This window comes from Mobula birostris, chromosome 15, assembly GCF_030028105.1.
Source record: "Mobula birostris isolate sMobBir1 chromosome 15, sMobBir1.hap1, whole genome shotgun sequence".
Classification (NCBI taxonomy): domain Eukaryota; kingdom Metazoa; phylum Chordata; class Chondrichthyes; order Myliobatiformes; family Myliobatidae; genus Mobula; species Mobula birostris.
The window spans coordinates 25,025,353-25,047,678 of record NC_092384.1 but is presented as its reverse complement, the minus strand read 5'-3'; the positions used below and the strand labels follow the sequence as shown (position 1 = coordinate 25,047,678).

General features: G+C 41.7%; 1 protein-coding gene across 3 annotated transcripts in view; it reads left to right on the top strand.

The window, feature by feature from the left end:
• nup93 (nucleoporin 93) overlaps positions 1-22,326 on the top strand; it is a 168,334-nt gene that overhangs the window by 117,058 nt on the left and 28,950 nt on the right. For all 3 annotated transcript variants that reach the window (XM_072279474.1, XM_072279475.1, XM_072279476.1), the window contains 6 exons: positions 3,394-3,533; positions 3,764-3,896; positions 7,888-8,045; positions 10,647-10,812; positions 14,415-14,508; positions 16,487-16,678. In XM_072279474.1, coding sequence (XP_072135575.1) covers positions 3,394-3,533; positions 3,764-3,896; positions 7,888-8,045; positions 10,647-10,812; positions 14,415-14,508; positions 16,487-16,678 — 883 coding nt within the window. The remainder of the gene's footprint in view (positions 1-3,393; positions 3,534-3,763; positions 3,897-7,887; positions 8,046-10,646; positions 10,813-14,414; positions 14,509-16,486; positions 16,679-22,326) is intronic.

Here is a 22,326-nt window from a genome sequence, read left to right as displayed (position 1 = left end):
GAACAGATCCTTGTAGGACACCACTAGTCACAATCCTCCAATCTGAATGTACTCCCTCCACCACGACCCTCTGCTTTCTGCAGGCAAGCCAATTCTGAATCCACCTGGCCACACTTCCCTGGATCCCATGCCTTCTGACTTTCTGAATAAGCCTACCATGTGGATCCTTGTCAAATGCCTTACTAAAATCCATATAGATCACATCCACTGCACTACCCTCATCGATATGCCTGGTCACCTCCTCAAAGAACTCTTATCAGGCTTGTTAGACACGATCTGCCCTTCACAAAGCCATGCTGACTGTCCCTGATCAGACCATGATTCTTTAAATGCCCAGAGATCCTATCACTAAGAATCTTTTCCAACAGCTTTCCCACCACAGACGTAAGGCTCACTGGTCTATAATTACCCGGACAATCCCTACTACCTTTTTTGAACAAGAGGACAACATTCGCCTCCCTCCAATCCTCCAGTACCATTCCTGTGGACAACGAGGACATAAAAGATTCTAGCCAGAGACTCAGCAATCTCTTCCCTCGCCTCATGGAGCAGCCTGGGCAATATTCCTTCAGGCCCTGGGGACTTATCCGTCCTAATGTATTTTAACAACTCCAACACCTCCTCTCCCTTTATATCAACATGCCCCAGAACATCAACCTCATTCATATTGTCCTCACCATCATCAAGTTCCATCTCATTGGTGAATACGGAAGAGAAGTATTCATTGAGGACCTCGCTCACTTCCACAGCCTCCAGGCACACCTTCCCACCTTTATCTCTGATCGATCCTACCTTCACTCCTGTCATCCTTTTTTTCTTCACATAATTGAAGAATGCCTTGGGGTGTTCCTTTACCCTACTCGCCAAGGCCTTCTCATGCCCCCTTCTTGCTCTTCTCAGCCCCTTCTTAAGCTCCCTTCTTGCTTCCCTATATTCCTCAATAGACCCATCTGATCCTTGCTTCCTAAACCTCATGGATGCTGCCTTCTTACACTTGACTAGATTTTCCACCTCACTTGTCACCCATGGTTCCTTCACCCTACTATTCTTTATCTTCCTCACCAGGACAAATTTATCCTTAACATTCTGCAAGAGTTCTCTAAACCGACCACATGTCCATAGTACATTTCCCTGCAAAAACATCATCCCAATTCACAACCGCAAGTTCTAGCCTTATAGCCTCATAATTTGCCCTTCCCCAATTAAAAATTTTTCTGTCCTCTCTGATTCTATCCTTTTCCTTGATAATGCTGAAGGCCAGGGAGCGGTGGTCACTGTCCCCCAGATGCTCACCCACTGAGAGATCTGTGACCTGACATGGTTCATTACCCTAGTACTAGATCTAGTATGGCATTCTCCCTAGTCGGGCTGTCCACATACTGTGATAGGAATCCGTCCTGGACACACTTAACAAATTCTGCTCCATCCAAACCCTTGGAACTAATCAAGTGCCAATCAATATTAGGGAAGTTAAAGCCACCCATGATAACAACCCTGTTATTTTTGCACCTTTCCAAAATCTGCCTCCCAATCTGCTCCTCTGTATCTCTGCTGCTGCCAGGGGGCCTATAGAATACCCCCAATAGAGTTAACTGCTCCCTTCCTGTTCCTGAATTCCACCCATACTGACTCAAAAGAGGATCCTGCTACATTACCCACCCTTTCTGTAGCTGTAATAGTATCCTTGTCCAGTAATGCCACCCCTCCTCCCCTTTCTCCCCCCTCTCTATCCCTTTTAAAGCACTGAAATCCAGGAATATTGAGAATCCATTCCTGCCTTGGTGCCAGCCAAGTCTCTAATGGCCACTACATCATAATTCCATGTATGTATCCAAGCTCTCAGTTCATCACCGTTGTTCCTGATGCTTATTGCATTGAGGTACACACACTTCAGCCCTTCTCCCTTACTGTCTTTACAGTAAGGGATGGGATGGCAGGACTTTCATATGATGAAGGACTGGGTGAACTAGGCTTATACTCGTTGGAATTTAGAAGATTGAGGGGGGATCTTATTGAAATGTATAAAATCCTAAAGGGATTAGACAGGCTAGATGCAGGAAGATTGTTCCCGATGTTGGGGAAGTCCAGAATGAGAGGTCACAGTTTGAGGATAAAGGGGAAGCCTTTTAGGACCGAGATGAGGAAAAACTTCTTCACAGAGAGAGTGGTGAATCTGTGGAATTCTCTGCCACAGGAAACAGTTGAGACCAGCTCATTGGCTATATTTAAGAGGGAGTTAGATATGGCCCTTGTGGCTAAAGGGATCAGGGGGTATGGAGGGAAGGCTGGTACAGGCTTCTGAGTTGGATGATCAGCCATGATCATACTGAATGGCAGTGCAGGCTCGAAGGGCCGAATGGCCTACTCCTGCACCTATTTTCTATTTTCTATTTACACCCTTTATTCTGCTTCTCTTTCCTCAAAGCCTGACTATAAATCATGAATTCCCAACCCTGGGTCCATGGACCCCTTTAATGATGTTGGTCCATGGCATAAACAAAGCTGGGAACCCCTGCTGTAAATGAAGAAAATTAGTGCGGATATCTAGTGCAGATAATGGAATGCCTTCAGACAATGTTTTCAATAATTTCATCCTTCAAATCTTCATTTTCAATCATTCATGATTGTTGATACTTTTAAATTCTTTGTAGTTCCTAAGCTGTTGAAGTAGTGTACTCCTTTCATTTCCACTCCCAGCCATTTCTGGCATCTGCATGTCTGAATGGTTGAAATTCCAGTGAGCAAAACAGCTCCGAATAGTCTTACTGCTTATTTTTCACCAAGTGGACACTATAGGCAGTAGTTAGAAATTGTTCGACAAAAGTTTCTTGTATCGATTAAGCGATGTGGTGTCCCAAATAAAGGAAGGGAATCCAGTTATTTTCTAAATTAGTTTTTAATTCTTTAAGAGTTGTGCAGATTAACCGATGGCCTAAATAACTGAAATCCACTGTGCCTCCAAATGAAGGTCAGTGGGTCATCTGCGTTGTTTCATTTTGTTTAAATGTTTCAAATGGCAGTAATTATTCTCCCCTTCCCTCTATGCTATTTATAGAAGATGGTTTCTGTTCTCCCCTTTAGCTGAAAAATGTCCAATGGGGTGAAAAGGAGCAAAAAGTAATCAAAAATTATTTTTTTGAATTAGGGCTATGAGAAAGAGACACTTATGTTTGCTCATTAATTCAATTGTGATCATAATGGTACAATGTTGCAGAGATCTGTAATTGTAAGAAAAATGTTCTTTTGTGGTCTGTGAATTCAGTGCTGGGAACTGCTGCTTTGAAGAAAGGTTTTCAGCAAGAGAAGTAACCATGAATTTCCAAGAATCCATATTCCTCAAGGCCATTATTTGTTATATAAATGAAAGCAGTTTACTTGTTTAATTTCTTGTAGAATGTCTCTGAATTGTGGGCAATGGTGAAGCAGATGACTGACGTTCCACTGGTACTTGCCTCAGAGACACTGAAGAGCCGTACCAGTTTGGAGATGCAGATGGCATTTGTTAAACAAGCCCTGTGTTTTCTGGAGCAGAGGTGAGAGGTGACCTTGCAAAAATACCTGGCATCCTATTGATTTGTTAAGAACTGTACGTTCAAGTCTGAAAAAATTTTTTATGGCCCTTGGAATCATCGTAGCTGATGGTTATTTAAACAGAAAGCAGGGTTTAGTTATTGTTATCTTAAGATTATATGTAAGAGATGAAACTTGTTCCTGTACAATTCATTGTGTAACCTATTTTCCTGTTTCATGTTTTCATTCAAAGCTACAAGAATTATGTAATGGCGACAGTCTATGGAAACCTACAGCAGGCTCAACTTGGTGGTGTTCCTGGGACTTATCAACTGGTCCGTAGCTTTCTTAATATTAAATTGCCAGGACCTTTGCAAGGACTTCAGGTATGAGCTCTTAACATATTGGAATGTATCTTTACCTTTTGTTCAATATTAAAGGAAAAGAAACTCAGCTTCTAAAGTTCACTATTTTTTCCAAAATCTACCAAGTCTCCCACTTTCATGCTGCTCATGGTTCAAAGTAAATTTATTACCCAAGTACATAATATGTCACTGTATACAATCCTGAGATTCATTTTCTTGTGGGTATTCTTAGTATATCCACGAACCATATTGAAATCAAAGAAAGAAATATGCAGAAGACACAAACTGTGCAAATACATAAAGGGGAAAGAATAAATAAGCAACAGATATCGAGAACATGAGGAGTGAGGAAATTGAGAATCCAATTGCACAAGGAGATATTGAGGCCAAGGTCTTGAAGTTTATTGATTATTTTTGAGGGGATGATAGTACTGAATGCCAAGCTGTAGTCATAAAGAGAATCCTGAATTATGGATCATTGCTGTCCAATTGTTCCAGAGTTGAGGAAGAGCCATTGAGATGACCTTTGCTGTGGAGTTGTGCCAGTAGGCAAATTGGAGCGGCACTAAGTCGCTTCTCAGGCAGGAGTTGTGTTTCATTACCCATCTCTCAAAACACTTCACTGTGGATGTAGGCGCTACTGTACAATAGTCGTTGAGGCAGGTTACCATATTTTTCTTGGGCATGGGTCTGATTGAGGCCTGCTTGAAGCAAGTGTAAGCTCAGACTGCCAAAGCGAGAGGTTAAAGATATTGAACACTCCAGCCAGTTGATCAGCACATCTTTAGTACTTGGCTTGGTACCCCATCTCGGTTGAATGCTTTCCATGGGTTCACCCTCCTGAAGGATGTTCTCACGTCCACCTCAGAGACTGAAATCACAAGGTTATTGGAAGCTGTGGGAGTTCGTGAAGGTTTCTCCATGCTGTGAAAGTAAACTCGAGCATAGAAGCCATTGAGCTCATCTGGAAGCTTGATTTCACTTTGTAATTCAAGCCCTGCCACAGCTTTCGAGCATCCTTCATTGATTCAAGTTTAGTCCAGAATTTCGCCCATGAGATGGCTTTCCGAGTGTCACCTGGACCTCTTTGGGTCGCCAGACCTGAATGCCTCCAGTCTGGATATCTGGGTTCATCCAGGGCTTCTGGTTGGGGAAGACAGCAATTTTGTGGGAAAACACTCGTCTATGACCATACATGGTGTTTTCATTAAGATCCACGGATGAGTCATTGAACACAGTCCAGGCCACCGACTTGAAGCAATCTCATAGTCGCTCCTCTGTCTTCTGTGACCACTCCTTCATTGTCTTTATTTCTGGATTCTTGCTTTTTTGCCTCCACCTATATGCAGGTGGGAGAAGGACAGCCAAATGATTTTCCAAAATGTGGTCTGGGCATGGAACGGTAGGCATTACTTATCGTTGTATAGAAGTGGTCTAGTGTGTTGGGACCTCTCGTGATATAGGGTGTGCTGATATTAATTGGGCAATGATTTCTTCAAACAGGCTCGGTTAATGTCCCTGAATATGATTTGAAATGTGTTGGGAGGGATTATTTCTGCCACAGTAGACAGTAGCATGCAGTATCTCAAGTGTCTGATTATTCCACTGATGGATCACAGAGGAGAAGTAGTATGGTTGGCAGTTGACCATTATGTGTTCCAGATCAGGAGGGAATATGAGTACGACTAAACCGTCGCATTGGAGAATCACAGCATGTTATAAAACACACACCCCACCTTTTGATTTTTCCTAAACAGAAGTTCAGTCCATCTGGTGTATCGAGAAGCCTTTGGGTTTGATTGCTGAATCTGGCATGCTGGGAATAAATATTATCTCAGTAAAGCACAGAACACAATTGTTCTTTTGCCCTCAATACAGCAACGTTGCCTGCAGGTCCTCATTCTTGTTCTCAAGTAACTGTACATTTGCTAACAAGACACTGGGTAGAAGATTCTTATTGCTCTGTCTTTAGATTCTCTTGTCTCCTGCCTCGTTTCTGGCCATGACAGTGAGCCTTTATCCACTTAGAGATGCCGTACCTGCTTGCTTGAGAGTTAAGTCCGCTGAGTCCTTCAGAAGACTGTGGAATTTGTAGTTCATTAAGTTGGTTTAAAAAGTACATTGCTTAAAGGGGAATTAAATGCCGCAGATTGCACTGAGAGTAATTCAAAAGGGGTATATTTAGTTTTTTAAGCAGCCCACAGAACTTTGCTGTGGTTCATCAGTGCCACCTTGAATACAGATAGCTTGCTGTTTGGTTAGTCTAATATAGAAAAAAAAACAACGGAAAGATACATGGGTAGGATGTACCCAGTTCGACTTGCCCCTATCTCTTCCTCTGGCAGCTCACTGCATGTTCCCACATCCATATGTGTGAGAAAGCCTACCCTTCAGGCCCTCTTTAAACCTTCCCCTCTCACCTTAAATATATGCAACACACATAAAAGTTGCTGGTGGACGCAGCAGGCCAGGCAGCATCTCTAGGAAGAGGTACAGTTGACGTTTCATGCCGAGACCCTTCATCACGACACTGAAGAAGTTTAAATCTTCTCTTCGACGGGAGTTCAGTGAAACCATCTCTCAGTGCTCCCCATCTGTAATTTCTTTGGCTCCTCAACTTTTCAACCACATTTTGACTTAATATATGCTCTCTGGTTGTATACTTCTCTCCCTTAGGATACAATCAATGACTCTATGATGTTATAAACCTATAAAGTCAGCTTTTGGCCACCTTCGTTCTGGAGAAAACAATCTCAGCCTATCCAGCCTCTCTTTATAATGCAGACTTGCAACATCCTTGCGAAGTTTTTCTGCAATTTGTAGCTTCATCGCATACTTCCTATAGAATGGATATTAGAAAAGCACAGATTTCCAGGTGCTGTCTTAACGTGTGTGGTACTGTTGTAACATGGCATCACAACTCTGTCTGATGAAGGCATGTGTGTCATAAGCCTGCTTCACCACCTTGTCTACCTGTAATATCATTTTTGCATTAATCACTTTTTTGTAGAAATCATACGTTAGCAAGACAAATCATTTAGCTAAAAATTACATTGGGCAGTTACTGTAATTCTGAAATCTGAGAAATCTTAGCATAGTTCAGAGCATAGAAGGAGATAATTTGAATAGAAGTTAAAATGGTTTTGTATGGAGAAATCTACAACGCCAATTGATGCCTTCAAATCATTCTTTCTATTTGTGGTCAGAAGTGTTTACAGTATTAATGTAACTTATTTTAGTGGGCTCCTTGAAGAGAGTCATCTTTTGAAGTAATAACTTTTCTGTTCAGGTTAAGTTAATGAGTACCTTATGCCCTTTGTATTGGCATAACTATAGGAAATGCACTCAAATCAAAATAGCTGATCTTTAGAAGGAACCAAATGCATAATTTTAATGAAAGATGGAGTCAACTCATGAGAGCATATATTCTATGTCTAGTTTTCAGTACTCTTCTGCATAGTGAGCAGAGCCATGTTAATGGGTAGCAAGTGTATTATCTAATTATTTCACATTTTAATACATGCATTGGATGAAGGCATGCAGACACCTTTTGCAGCACAAATAGCTTTGCTTTGATGTTTCCATTCAAGTTTTCAGGGAATTTCAGTTTTGAACGGTGTAGTCTAAGTCTTAGGCATTTCAAATTTCTAACTTTTTAGAAAATAAATTCTAATTGCATTACAATGGTGCAGACATTTTCAGATGGCACTTTTTGTTCACATTTATTTGAAGATGGTGATTTTGATGTCCAGTGGTATCTTGGTGCAAGAGCTGCCAAACTGCATTACATTGCAAACTGTATTACAAGATACCACGTTAATTTGTGATGGGGATATTTTGCTGACCAATTTTTAATTGGGGTAAATTAGCCAAAACTGCAGATTATTCCTTGTATATTGAGGAAGGACATTGCCATGAATGGCTTAATAACCATTGTATGTACTAAAATGAATAAGGATTGCAAAGAATAAAGTTTCAAGTGTTTTTTTAAAATTCTCTTTGATTGTTCCAGGACGGTGAAATTGAAGGCCAGCCTGTCTGGGCTCTCATCTACTATTGTTTGCGGTGTGGAGATTTAATGGCAGCAATGCAGGTGGTAAACCGTGCTCAACATCAGTTGGGGGAATTTCACAATTGGTTCATTGAGTATGTTCAAGGTGATGATAGAAGGTAAATGTTATATTAAATTTGAAATTCTTGAAAAGTTGTTGGGTTATGATTTGAGTCTTGAATGTTGAGGAGTGAGAAGGAAGACCCTCACCTGGGGTATGATTTAAGTATGTAACTTTTAAATTACATTTATCCCCCCAAATTAAAGCATTCCGTTGATTGATGTGGATGTGATAAAGTCCTGAAAAACTGCAGATCTCCATTTTTCAGAGTGAAAGGTTGCTAGAGGAGAATTTTGTTCTAAATAGGGGGAAATTGATAAGTTGAACCTTAAAAATAATTTAATACAGGTGTTTCTCATGAAGCTGTAGATATGTATTAGAATAATCCTAAATGAACCTTTGTTACTTTGGAGGGGTATGTTTTTCTTATTTGCAATCAATGACAAGAAAGTAGAGTGGAGTTCAGTTAGAATGGTGTGTATTTAGTCATAGTCATATTTTATTGATCCCGAGGGAAATTGATTTTTGTTACAGTTGCCCTAACCAAGAATAGAGTATAAATATAGCAATATAAAACCATAAATAATTAAATAGTAATATGTAAATTATGCCAGGAAATAAGTCCAAGACCAGCCTATTGGCTCAGGGTGTCTGACCCTCCAAGGGAGGAGTTGTAAAGTTTGATGGCCACAGGCAGGAATGACTTCCTGTGACGCTCAGTGTTGCATCTCGGTGGAATGAGTCTCTGGCTGAATGTACTCCTGTGCCCACCCAGTACATTATGTAGTGGATGGGAGACATTATCCAAGATGGCATGCAACTTAGACAGCATCCTCTTTTCAGACACCACCGTTAGAGGTGGGGGGGGGGGAGGGAGGTTTAAAGGAGATATGTGGGCAAGTTTTTTGATACTGTTGTGGGTGACTGGAAAAGGCTTCTGGGGAAGATACAATAGCAGCATTTAAGAGGCTGTTAAATAAGCACAGGTAGAAACAAATTAGTTTAATTCAGCATCGTGCTTTTTGCAGATGTTTAGCCCGAAGGCCTGTTCCTGTGCTGTACTGTTCTGAGTTGAATGTTGAGTCCATCTGGGTAGAGATTAAGAATAGAAAAGGGAAAAAAATCACTGGTGGGAGTTGTCTATAGGCCACCCAATAAAAATATTGCAGTGGCAGAGGCGATTAAACAAGAAATAACTGAGGCCTGTAAGAACAGAATGGCAGTTGTCATGGGGGATTTTAACTTCCACATAGATTGGGCGAATCAGGTTGGTCAAGGAAGTCTTGAGGAGGACTTCATAGAATGCATCCGTGATGGCTTTCTTGAGCAGCATGTTAGTGAACCTACAAGGGAAAATGCTATCTTAGATCTAGTCCTGTGCAATGAGACAGGTAAGATTAACGATCTTGTAGTCAGGGATCCTCTTGGAAAGAGTGATCATAGTATGATTGAATTTCACATTCAGATGGAGGATGAAATAGTTAGATCTAAAACTAGTGTATTATACTTGAACAAGGGAGGCTACAACAGGATGATGGAGAAGTTGGCTTATGTGGATTGGGAGCACAGGCTATTTGGTAGGACTGTTGAGGAATAATGGAAGACTTTGAAAGAGATTTTTCACAGTGCTCAACAAAAGTATATTCCACTCAAAAGTAAGGACAGTAAGTGTGGGGAGAGACAGCCTTGGATAACTAAGGAAATAAAAGATGGTGTCAAATTAAAAGCTTGTGTACAAAGTCTCAAAGAGTAGTGGGAGACTGGAGGATTGGGAAAACTTTAAAAAGCAACAGAGAACAACTAAACAAGAAATAAGGAAAAGGAAGATAGAGTATGAAAGTAAATTAGCACAAAATATAAAAACAGCGAAAGTTTTTATAGATATATAAAGCGGAAGAGGGTGGCTAAAGTCAATGTAGGTCCCTTGGAAGTTAGAAGGGGAAATTGATATTGGGTGTTAAGGAAATGGTGGGATTGAATTCAAGAGCAAGGAGGTCATACTGCAACTCTACAGGGTACTGGTGAGGTTGCACCTGGAGTACTGTGTGCAGTTCTGGTCTCCATATTTGAAGAAGGATATACTGGCTTTGGAAGCAGTGCAGAGGAGGTTCACCAGGTTGATTCCAGAGATGAAGGGGTTAACTTACAAGGAGAGTTTGAGTCGCCTGGGACTATACTCTCTGGAATTCAGAAGAATGAGAGGGGATCTTATAGAAACATACAAAATTTTGAAAGGGATAGGTAAGATAGAAGTAGAAAAGTTGTTTCCATTGGTAGGTGAGACTAGAACTAGGGGACATTGCCTCAAGATTCAGGGGAGAAGATTTAGGACGGAGATGAGGAGAAACTGTTTTTCCCAGAGAGTGGTGAATCTGTGGAATTCTCTGCCCAGGGAAGCAGTTGAGGCTTCTTCACTAAATATAGTTAAGATACAGTTAGATAGATTTTTACATAGGGAGTTAAGGGTTATGGGGGGAAAGGCAGGTAGATGGAGCTGAGTTTACGGACAGATCAGGCATGATCTTATTGAATGGTGGGGCAGGCTCAATGGGTGGAAGGCCTACTCCTGCTCCTATTTCTTATGTGGAGGCCGAAACTTCAGTATGCTTTATTTTTACATTCTCACCAATAATTACTCTGCATTTTGTCTTTTCTGTAGATTACCTCCTACTGCAGAGAACAAACTGCGTCTACATTACCGTCGCGCATTGCGGAATAGCACAGATCCTTATAAGAGAGTGGTTTACTGCCTCATTGGTCGATGTGATGTTACTGATAATCATAGTGAAATTGCGGATAAAACAGATGACTATCTCTGGTTAAAAGTATGTGTGTTCATTTAAAATTTCCCCACCTTGCATGTCTAAAAGGGTGGCAGTGTTGAAAATCTCATTGTTTTCCACATGAGTGTTTACCTCACTCTCAATGGTTTAGATCATGATCCTTTTATTAACTGCACAGTTAAATATCTTTGATTATGTACTGTTACCACTTTTATAGCAACACATTTGAAGAAGCAGTAGTGAACTACTAACAGCAAGTCAATAGGAATTCAGATACTAATTTCTACATGCACACATTTTAGTCTTGTTGCTTGTCCATCCACTGCTGTCTTGTCTCCATAAACGTTTTAAAAAGAATTATTTTTGATTTTGAAGTGGCAGAAGAGATGTCAGGGACAAAATGTCTTATGGTTATCGTAAGAAGGAAAACCTAACATACATAGAAACATACATAGAAAATAGGTGCAGGAGTAGGCCATTCGGCCCTTCGAGCCTGCACCGCCATTTATTATGATCATGGCTGATCATCCAACTCAGAACCCCGCCCCAGCCTTCCCTCCATACCCCCTGACCCCCGTAGCCACAAGGGCCATATCTAACTCTCTCTTAAATATAGCCAATGAACTGGCCTCAACTGTTTCCTGTGGCAGAGAATTCCACAGATTCACCACTCTCTGTGTGAAGAAGTTTTTCCTAATCTCGGTCCTAAAAGGCTTCCCCTCTATCCTCAAACTGTGGCCCCTCGTTCTGGACTTCCCCAACATCGGGAACAATCTTCCTGCATCTAGCCTGTCCAATCCCTTTAGGATCTTATACGTTTCAATCAGATCCCCCCCTCAATCTTCTAAATTCCAACGAGTATAAGCCCAGTTCATCCAGTCTTTCTTCATATGAAAGTCCTGCCATCCCAGGAATCAATCTGGTGAACCTTCTTTGTACTCCCTCTATGGCAAGGATGTCTTTCCTCAGATTAGGGGACCAAAACTGCACACAATACTCCAGGTGTGGTCTCACCAAGGCCTTGTACAACTGCAGTAGTACCTCCCTGCTCCTGTACTCGAATCCTCTCGCTATAAATGCCAGCATACCATTCGCCTTTTTCACCGCCTGCTGTACCTGCATGTCCACTTTCAATGACTGGTGTATAATGACACCCAGGTCTCGTTGCACCTCCCCTTTTCCTAATCGGCCACCATTCAGATAATAATCTGTTTTCCTATTTTTGTCACCAAAGTGGATAACTTCACATTTATCCACATTAAATTGCATCTGCCATGAATTTGCCCACTCACCCAACCTATCCAAGTCACCCTGCATCCTCTTAGCATCCTCCTCACAGCTAACACTGCCACCCAGCTTCGTGTCATCCGCAAACTTGGAGATGCTGCATTTAATTCCCTCATCCAAGTCATTAATATATATTGTAAACAACTGAGGTCCTAGCATAGAGCCTTGCGGTACCCCACTAGTCACCGCCTGCCATTCTGAAAAGGTCCCGTTTATTCCCACTCTTTACTTCCTGTCTGCTAACCAACTCTCCACCCACACCAATACCTTACCCGCAATACCGTGTGCTTTAAGTTTGCACAGTAATCTCCTGTGTGGGACCTTGTCAAAAGCCTTCTGAAACAAAATTCAAAGAATCTTTAAAAGACATTGCCTTTAGTAAAAACATTTTTTAAAATTCCAGATAATAACATAACTTAGTTCCAGCATAGACAGACGATGAAGGCTGTTCCTATGCTGGCCACAAGGATCTGGGCATAGATTCATGAGCAGAAACTGGGTAATTCAGAGACTTCAAGAGTGAAATATATACAGTGGCATGCAAAAGTTTGGGCACCCCGGTCAAAATTTCTGTTACTGTGATTAGCTTAGCGAGTAAAAGATGAACTGATTTCCAAAAGGTATAAAGTTAAAGATGACACATTTCTTTAATATTTTAAGCAAGAAAACTTTTTTAGTTTCCATCTTCTTACAGTTTCAAAAGAACAAAAAAGGACAAGGGCCTGAAGCAAAGGTTTGGGCACCCTGCATGGTCACCCCTGCATGGTCAGTACTTAGTAGCACCCCATTTTGGCAAGTATCACAGCTTGTAAGCGCCTTTTGTAGCCAGGTAAGAGTCTTTCAATTCTTGCTTGGGGGATTTTCGCCCATTCTTCCTTGCAAAAAGCTTCTAGTTCTGTGAGATTCTTGGGCCGTCTTGCATGCACTGCTCTTTTAAGGTCTATCCACAGATTTTCGATGATGTTTAGGTCAGGGGACTGTGAGGGCCATGGCAAAACCTTCAGCCTGCACCTCTTGACATAATCCATTGTGGATTTTGAGGTGTGTTCAGGATCATTATCCTGTTGTAGAAGCCATCCTCTGTTTATCTTCGACTTTTTTTTTTTTTTTTTTTTTTTTTTTACAGACGGTGTGATGTTTGCTTCCAGAATTTGCTGGTATTTAATTGAATACATTCTTCCCTTTACCAGTGAAATGTTCCCTGTGCCACTGGCTGCAACACAAGCCCAAAGCATGATCGATCCACCCCCGTGCTTAACAGTTGGAGAGGTGTTCTTTTCATGAAATTCTGCACCCTTTTTTCTCCAAACCTGTTTGCCCATTGCGGCCAAAAAGTTCTATTCAAAAGATTCAAAAGGTTCAAAAGGAGCATCTAAACAAGACTGATGCATTTTGGAAACAAGTCCTGTGGACTGATGAAGTTAAAATAGAACTTTTTGGCCGCAATGAGTATGTTTGGAGAAAAAAGGGTGCAGAATTTCATGAAAAGAACACCTCTCCAACTGTTAAGCACGGGTGTGGATCGATCATGCTTTGGACTTCTGATGCAGCCAGTGGCATGAGGAACATTTACTGGTAGAGGGAAGAATGAATTCAATTAACCACCAGTAAATTCTGGAAGCAAACATCACACTATGTTTAAAAAAAAGCCGAAGATGAAAAGAGGATGGCTTCTACAACAGGATTATGATCCTGAACACAACACAAAATCCACAATGGACTATCTCAAGAGGCGCAAGCTGAAGGTTTTACCATGGCCCTCACAGTCCTCTGACCTAAACATCATCGAAAATCTGTGGATAGACCTCGAAAGAGCAGTGCATGCAAGACAGCCCAAGAATCTCACAGAAGGAGAAGACTTTTGCAAGGAAGAATGGGCGAAAATCCCCTAAACAAGAATTGAAAGACTCTTAGCTGGCTACAGTAAGCGTTTACAAGCTGTGATACTTGCCAAAGGAGGTGTTACTAAGTACTGACCATGCAGGGTGCCCAAACTTTTGCCTCAGGGCCTTTTCCTTTTTTGTTATTTTGAAACTGTAAAAGATGGAAATAAAAAAGTTTTCTTGCTTAAAATATTAAAGAAATGTGTCATCTTTAACTTTATGCCTTTTGGAAATCAGTTCATCTTTTACTCGCTTTGCTATTCACAGTAACAGAAATTTTGACCAGTGCCCAAACTTTTGCATACTATTGTATTTCAGACCATAGATAGGGATTTCCTCGAGAGTTTAGCATTAATGCATGTTATTAGACTGTCATATGTAGGACATTAACCTAATCTAATGTTGTATAGTGTATGGAATGGCCTTTTATACTAAAACTGTATGTTGATCTAAGTGCCTTCTTGTTATGTCTAGCTGAATCAAGTGTGCTTTGAAGATGATGGCAACAGTTCACCTCAGGATAAGCAAACCCTTCCTCAACTGCAGAGTCAGCTGTTGGAAGAGTATGGTAAGCTTCTGCCAGGACTCAACAGTCATGAGTTGTGCATTTATTCAGTTTCAGTTCTGTTTGGTACCCCACCTTGGCTCAATTCAGGTGCATGTCTTTGAATTTAATGGATGCCCATTAATAAATGGCACAGTAAAAGAAAGTGTAACTCTTGGTTGGGTTCCACCAGTTATAAACCAGCACTTTAAGATCTATATCATTGATTGTGTAGATGGTGAGTACAAGGAGTTCACTTGTACTTTTATGTCAAAAGACATTTTTATAAACATCTGTATCTGCCCTTTATTCTAGAAAATCTGTACAGAAAATTTGTCATCTTCCGCACAGTGCTTTGATAATTAGACAATTAATTTTTGTTGAAGGTTTATTTAATTTGCACATAATTCAGGCCAAATAGCCATTTATCTAATTTCCATTAACTTTTTCCTTCTCTAGAGGTATTGCCTGACCTGAGTATTCCTAAAATTTTGAAAATCGAATATACTGCAGATGTTGAAAATCTAAAACAAAAACAGAAAATACTGGAAATACTCAGGTCAGACTATGTCTGTGGGAAGAAAAAAAACAGTCAGGTCAGAAAGCTTTTGTGAGGATTGAAAATGGGGGGAAAAACTTGTTAAAAAGCTGCAGGGGAGGGACATGTCGGGTTGGAAGCAGTGTACAGGTTATCTGGTCAGTCAGTGAACTGGAGCAGGTGAAGAATGAGAACATAGACAAAAGAATGTGTGAGCTAGGAAATGCAGAGCAGGAGGTCACGCTCAGCAGCTCAGTAGACATGTCCTCCACTCCCAGAGAGTAGAAAAAGGGGAGAAACCAAAGTGAGCCAGTATCACCGATGACAAGAAGTTATCTGCAGTTGTGAATGTAGTTTTAAGTCTAGAAGCCTGCAGCATGCCCAGATAGAAGATGAGGGGCTGTATCTCACACTTGATTTGTTCCTCATTGATGGTACTGGAGAACACAGACTTGATAGGTCTGAGTGGGAGTGAGATGAGAATTGAAGTGGCAGGCAATGAAAAGCTGAGGATCATCCCTACAGACTTTGCGGGTGTTCTGCAAAGTGGCCTCCCGGTCTGCATTGGTTCATCCAGTGTAGAGGAGATCATGTTATGAGCAGTGAATTCAGTACACTGGATCAAAAATGCAAGTGAATCACTGCTTCAGAAATGACTGAGTCATGGATAATAGGAAGGGAAGAGGTAGAAGGACAAGTGTTACGTTGCCTGTATTTGTATGGAACATTGCTGTCAGGGTGCAGGTGGGTGGGAATGCAAGAATGAAAACTGAGAATGAGGAAGGAAGAGGGCATCTTGGAGGCACCTATCCATAAAGTCTCATTGGAGAAAATATAGCTGAGAAGGAGTAACTGGAGAATGGAATAGGGTTCTTAGAAAAGGCAGAGTGGACCAAAGAATATTCTATTCCTATGGGGGTTAGTAGGCTGACATAGGGCCTCAACCTGAAATGTCGACAATTCCTTCCCCCACTACCACCACAGGTGCTGCCTGGCCTGCTGAGATTTTTCCAGTAGATTGTTTGTCTTTAGTTTGTAATAGATGTTGGTAGTTAATCTATCTCCTGACATGGAGACACCAGGATCCAGAAATAGGTTAATTATGTACAGATGAAGACAGGTTGGAAATTGGCAGCAAAAGTAATGAGCCTGAGTTTTGAATGAGTGTAGGAGACAGCAGCAGTGCAGTCCTTGGTGTACTGGAAAGTGAACTGAGGGAGTGGGTCTGTGTAGAACAGAAACAGGCTGATCCACATATTCCATGTGTATGCCCATACCTATGCTTCGTTCAGGATTCCTAAGATTTTCTATATGTTTATTTTGGATATCTGTAGGGTTTTGCTTTGAGTATGTCATCCTTTATCTCGTACCATTTTGTATTTAATGTTTTGTGAACTAATAATCCAGAGTTGTAATGAATCAAGTCTTTACTCTCTAACTGCTGATTTTTTTCTTCCCCCTCAGGTGAATCACATTTTGCAGCCAATCAACATCCTTTCCTATATTTCCAAGTGTTGTTCCTTACAGCCCAGTTTGAAGCAGCTATTGCTTTCCTCTTCCGTATGGAGCGACTCCGTTGTCATGCAGTGCACGTGGCATTGGTTCTTTATGAGCTAAAGCTTCTTCTGAAGTCATCTGCCCAAAGTGCACAACTGTGTAAGTATATAAGTAGAAATATTTTATTGAGGTCTTTTTAGCTGTTTTGCAAAAAGTCTTTAGGTTACATTTCTGTAGTCTTTAATCATATCGCAGTTCAACATCAGGTGGAAAGATTTTAATGTACTCTGCTGGCAGTACCTGCTTTTATTTTTGCAGCGCTTGCTCCTAAATTTGTTTTCAATTAGTTGTTAAGAAATGGCTTCCCAAGTAGTTCCATTATTAGCAACACACATAAAAGTTGCTGGTGAATGCAGCAGGCCAGGCAGCATCTCTAGGAAGAGGTGCAGTCGACGTTTCAGGCCGAGACCCTTCGTCAGTTCCATTATTTCTCAGTTTTATTCTTTTCGGGTATCTGTCCTTTTCCCTTTTGATTATTGCTACTGAATATCTTCCTGCTGATTTCAGGAACTATGTTCCAGATACCGTAACAGCATGATGTAATGGGAAAGTTCATCTCTCTTCTAATTTTCTTTTTGCTAATTGTATTAAATGTGACTTCTGATTGCTATCACTGTCTTGGCAGTGGGGAAGGCTTTCACTAATTGCCACTAATTTTCTTGGCTGTGGAAATAAACCCAGTTTTGTTGGGTATTTTGTATAATGGAAGCCCATCACCTTGTCATTGTCTTGGTAAATCTCATCTGTACCTATCAGAATCAGGTTTAATATCGCTGGCATGTATCATGGAGCTTGGTTTGTGGCTGCAGTACATTGCAATACATAATTTAAAACTCTACAATAAGAAATCCATACAAGAAATTAAATTAAGTAGTGTAAAAAGAGGGGGGAAGGTGCCGTTCCTAGAGGGTTGAGTCTGTGTCTGCAAGCTCCTGTACCACCACCTTGATGGTAGCAATGAGAAGAGGGCATGTCCTGGGTGATGGGGGTTCTTAATGATGGCTGCTGCTGCCTTGGGGAATTACCTTTTGAAGGTGTCCTCAATGCTGGGGATGCTAATGCCCATGACAGAGCTGGCTGAGTTCACAGCTTTTTTTTTTTTTTGCAGCTTTTTCCAATCCTGTACAGTGGCCCTCCATACCAAATGATGGTGCAACCGGTTAGAATACTGTCCACAGTATGCCTGTAGAAATTCATGAGAGTCTTTGTTGATGTGCCTAATCTCCTCAAACTCCTAATGAAATGTAGTGGCTGTCATGCTATCTTTATAATTGCATCAATGTGTTGAACCCAGGATAGATTTTCAGAGATGTTGACATCCAGGAACCTTTTCCACTGCTGATATGTCAATGAGGACTAGTGTGTGTTCCTACGACCTCCATTTCCTGATCTCCACAATCAGTTTCTTCGTCTTACAGAGGTGGTTGTTGCGGTACCACTCAACCAGCTGATCTACAGTATCTTGCTCCTGTACACCTCATCGTCACCATCTGAAATTCTGTCAACAATAGTTGTGTCTTCAGCAAATTTATCCAATGTCATGGAGGAACTTGGCCAGGCAGCATGAATTGGAAAAAAGTACAGTCAACGTTTCAGGCTGAGACCCTTCAGCTGGACTAGAGAAAAAAAGATGGAGGATCAGGTGGGGCATGGGAGAGATAAACAAAGTGATTGGTGAAACTGTGAGGGGGAGGGGTGAAGTTGATTGGTGAAGGATACAGGGCTGGAGAAGGAGAAGTGTAATAGAGGACAGAAGGCTATGGAAGAAAGAAAAGGGGGGAATAGCACGAGAGGGAGGTGATGGGCAGGGAAGGAGATAAGGTGAGAGAGGGAAAAGGGGATTGAGAATGGTGGAGTGGAGGCGAGCATTACTGGAAGCTCGAGAAACCGATATTCATGCCATCAGGTTGGAGGCTACTGAGATGGAATAAAAGGTGTTGTTCCTCCATCCTGAGTGTGGCCTCATTGCAACAGTAGAGGAGGCCATGGATTGACATGGTGGAATGGGGAGTGGAATTAAAATTGGTGGCTACTGGGAGATCCTGTTGCTTCTGGTGGTCAAAGCGTAGGTGCTCAGCGAAGCAGTCTCCAAATCTACGTCGGGTCTCGCCGATATAAAGGAAGCCACACTGGGAGCACCAAACACGGTATATGACCCCAACAGACTTGCAGGTGAAGTGTCATCTCACCGGGAAGGACTGTTCGGGGCCCTGAATGGTAGTGAAGGAGTTGGTGTAGGGGCAAGTTTAGTACTTGTTCCACTTGCAAGGGTAAGTGCCAGGAGGGAGATCAGTGGGGAGGGACCAGTGGATGAGGGATCCCTACAGAAAGCAGAAAGTGGTGGGAGGGGTGGGGAAGGAAAGGACGTGCTTGGTGGTGGGATCCTGTTGGAGATGGCGGAAGGTCTAGAGAATTATGTGCTGTCACGGAGGCTGGTGGGGTAATGTCCCCCCTCCATCATTTCCCATCACCCTTTTCATTCTCTCACCTTATCTCCTGGCCAGCCCATCGCCTCCCTCTGGTGTTCCTCCCCCCTTTTCTTTTTTCCGTGACCTGTCTTCCCCTATAAGATTACCCTTCTCCAGCCCTGTATCTCTTTCACCAATCAACTTCCCAGCTCTTTACTTCACCCCTCCCCCTCCTGGTTTTACTTATCACCTTGTGTTTCTCCCTCCCCTCCCCCACCTTTTAAATCTACTCCTCATCATTTTTTCTCTAGTCCTGCTGAAGGGTCTCAGCCCGAAACATCAACTGCACTTTTTTCCATACATACTGCCTGGCCTGCTGAGTTCCTCTGGCGTTTTATGTGTGTTGCTTGGATTTCCAGCATCTACAGATTTTCTCTTGTTTGTGATTAGATTATCCAATTGTGTCTGATCTTTGAAAAGTTCTGTTAAACTGCTTTGAAGTTGTATATTTGGTAATTTCATTTTCATAAGGGATTCATAGGTACTGTTTCAAATAACACTATTCCACATTTTTGCTTCATATCCTTTAATGGTTTTATTCAATAAGGGTCTTTCTTTTTCCATCTTACTGTTCTTCACCATGCCTTGTGAAACAAACAAGCAGCAATCTTGCTAGCTCAATGCTGCACTCAGCACAGATGGACAGTGTGCAAGGATCCGGCTGGATTCGAACCCGGGACCACTCGCCTTGAAGTCTGGTGCAGATGCTACTACACTACTGGCCAGCATATTTTCCATTTTGAAGTCAATAATTCATCTTATAGCCACAGCCTGTTGGGGACCAAGCTCTGGATTTCACAAACTTTTTGTTGTAAAAGTTCTTCCAATTATTACTCCTAATTTCAAAATAATATCCTTTTTTTCTTGATTCCTCAAGACACATTCATTTCTTTGCATCCATCTTATTGAATTGTTTTTATCATTTCAAACATTTTGATTATCTTACCCTTCACCTTCATAAGTACAACATTATGAGGAGGCAAGCTGACCTTGTGTTTTAACTCTACCACAACCGACATCATGATCCCCAGTTCTGGCATATAAGACTTCATACAAATATAAAACTCACTGCATGTGTATGGTTGAAACATTGATTATGTAACATAACTAATGTTTTGCCCAGAGTATTTTGATGTGAACCTTGGTTCCAAATAATCGGGTTTATTTTTCCCTGTCAGTACTGAGCTTTTAACAGTAATTGAGGGATATGATTGACATTTGCAAGGCCAGCATTTATGGCCCAGCCCAAACATGAGATTCTACAGATACTGGAAATGTTGAGCAACAGACACAAAATCTGCAGAAACTGAGCAGCTCAGGCAGCATTTATGGAGAAAAATAAATAGTTGATGTTTCGTCCTGAAACATCGACTGCTTATCTTCCTCCATATATGAACATAGTACGTAGAAGGTAGCACAGTACAGTCACTTAGGCCCACGATGACATGCCAATCCTTTTAACCTACTCAAGGGTCAATCTAACCCTTCCTTCCTTCCCACACAGCCTTCCATTTTTCTTTCATCTATGTGCCTAAGTGTCTCTGAAATGGACCTGTTATATCTACCTCTACCACCACCCCTAGCAGTACATTCCATGCACCTTACACTCTATGTATATTTAAAAATAGTACCTCTGACATTGGCCTCCCCCCTGCCTACTTTCCTCCCACACCTTAAAGTTATGCCACCTTTTATTAACCATTTCTACCTGGGGAAAGGTCTCTGACTGTCCACTCTGTTTTATTGTCTTATATACTTTTATCAAGTCACCTCTCCAAAAAGAAAACCTCTCCTCATAAGACATGCTCGCTAATCAAGGCAGCATCCTGCTGCACCTCCTTTGCACGCACTCTAAAGCTTCCAAATCCTTCCTATAATGAGGTGATTGGAGCTCCATCTTTACCATGTGGCTCTTGACCTCAATCCTCCATTGCTGTCTGAGTTGCTGAGTTCCTCCAGCATTTTGTGTGTATTGCCCATTCCTACTTGCCTTTAGGCTTTGGCATGGTAGGTGAGAGGGGCCCTTTCTATGCTGTTTGTCTCTCAGGTGATGCCACATTTTCTGGAACTGCTGTTGTCCTGCCGGTGAAGGTACTGCCATATTCCTGTCTAATAGAGAGATTCAGGATGTGGACAGTGATATTGGAGGAATAGGTAAAATTTTCCAAGTTGGTGTGATGTGTGGCTTGCAGAGGAACCTTGCTTCTGTTCCTCATCCTTCTGTGGGTGTGATAGGTGTTATCAGTGTGCCAATGGTGAGTTATTGTTTTGCACTGTGTATTGGATATGCCACAGGATAGAAATATCAAATGCTAGAGGACATAGATTTCAGGCAAATTGCAGGATTTAATGTTTGGATTGGTGAATAAGTGCCAATCAAGCTGGATTGGATATTCTGAGAGAGGCTCAGCTTGAATGTTGTTCACCTGGGCAAATGGAGTCTTTTCTTTCATGTATACTGACTTCTGAAATGGTTTCATCAACGGATAACAGAATGGTTTTGGAGAGTCAATGAATGAGTCACTGGGTACATATACCCAGCCATGTACCCAACTTGCACCCAAAGTGGTAGTTAACTTTCTAATCAGTGGTGGCTTCCAGTGTGTTGAAGGTAATGTGATTGAATTCAATAATAGATGATTATGATTTGAGATGATTGACTGACCCTTGTGGTTAGGAATGTTATGTAACACTTAACAGCTTAATGCAGGCAACTGCAGCTACATTTTCTGAGGAGTTGCAAATAAAATTGAAATTTTGTAACAGCAGCAAACATTATCGAAGAAGAGTAATTGAAGATGCAGCTGAGATTGGATAAACTTGTGACGCTGCCTTAAAAGCCTCTTAGAGTAACTTCCAGTGGCTGCAACCATTCCTCCGTGTGCTGCACTACTGATGATTGAGAATGGAGTGGGAACTGGCCAGACTGGATTTGTTCTGGGGTTTTTTTTTGGGACAAGATGTATACCTGAGTAATTTGCCACATTATTGGTAGAAGTCAGCGTTGTAATAGTATTGGAAGAGCTAGGTTAAGGATTCAAGCAACACACATCAAAGTTGCTGGTGAACGCAGCAGGCCAGGCAGCATCTCTAGGAAGAGGTACAGTCGGCGTTTCAGGCCGAGACCTTTCGTCAGGACTAACTGAAGGAAGAGTGAGTAAGAGATTTGAAAGTGGAAGGGGGAGGGGGAGATCCAAAATGATAGGAGAAGATAGGAGGGGGAGGGATGGAGCCAAGAGCTGGACAGGTGATTGGCAAAGGGGATATGAGAGGATCATG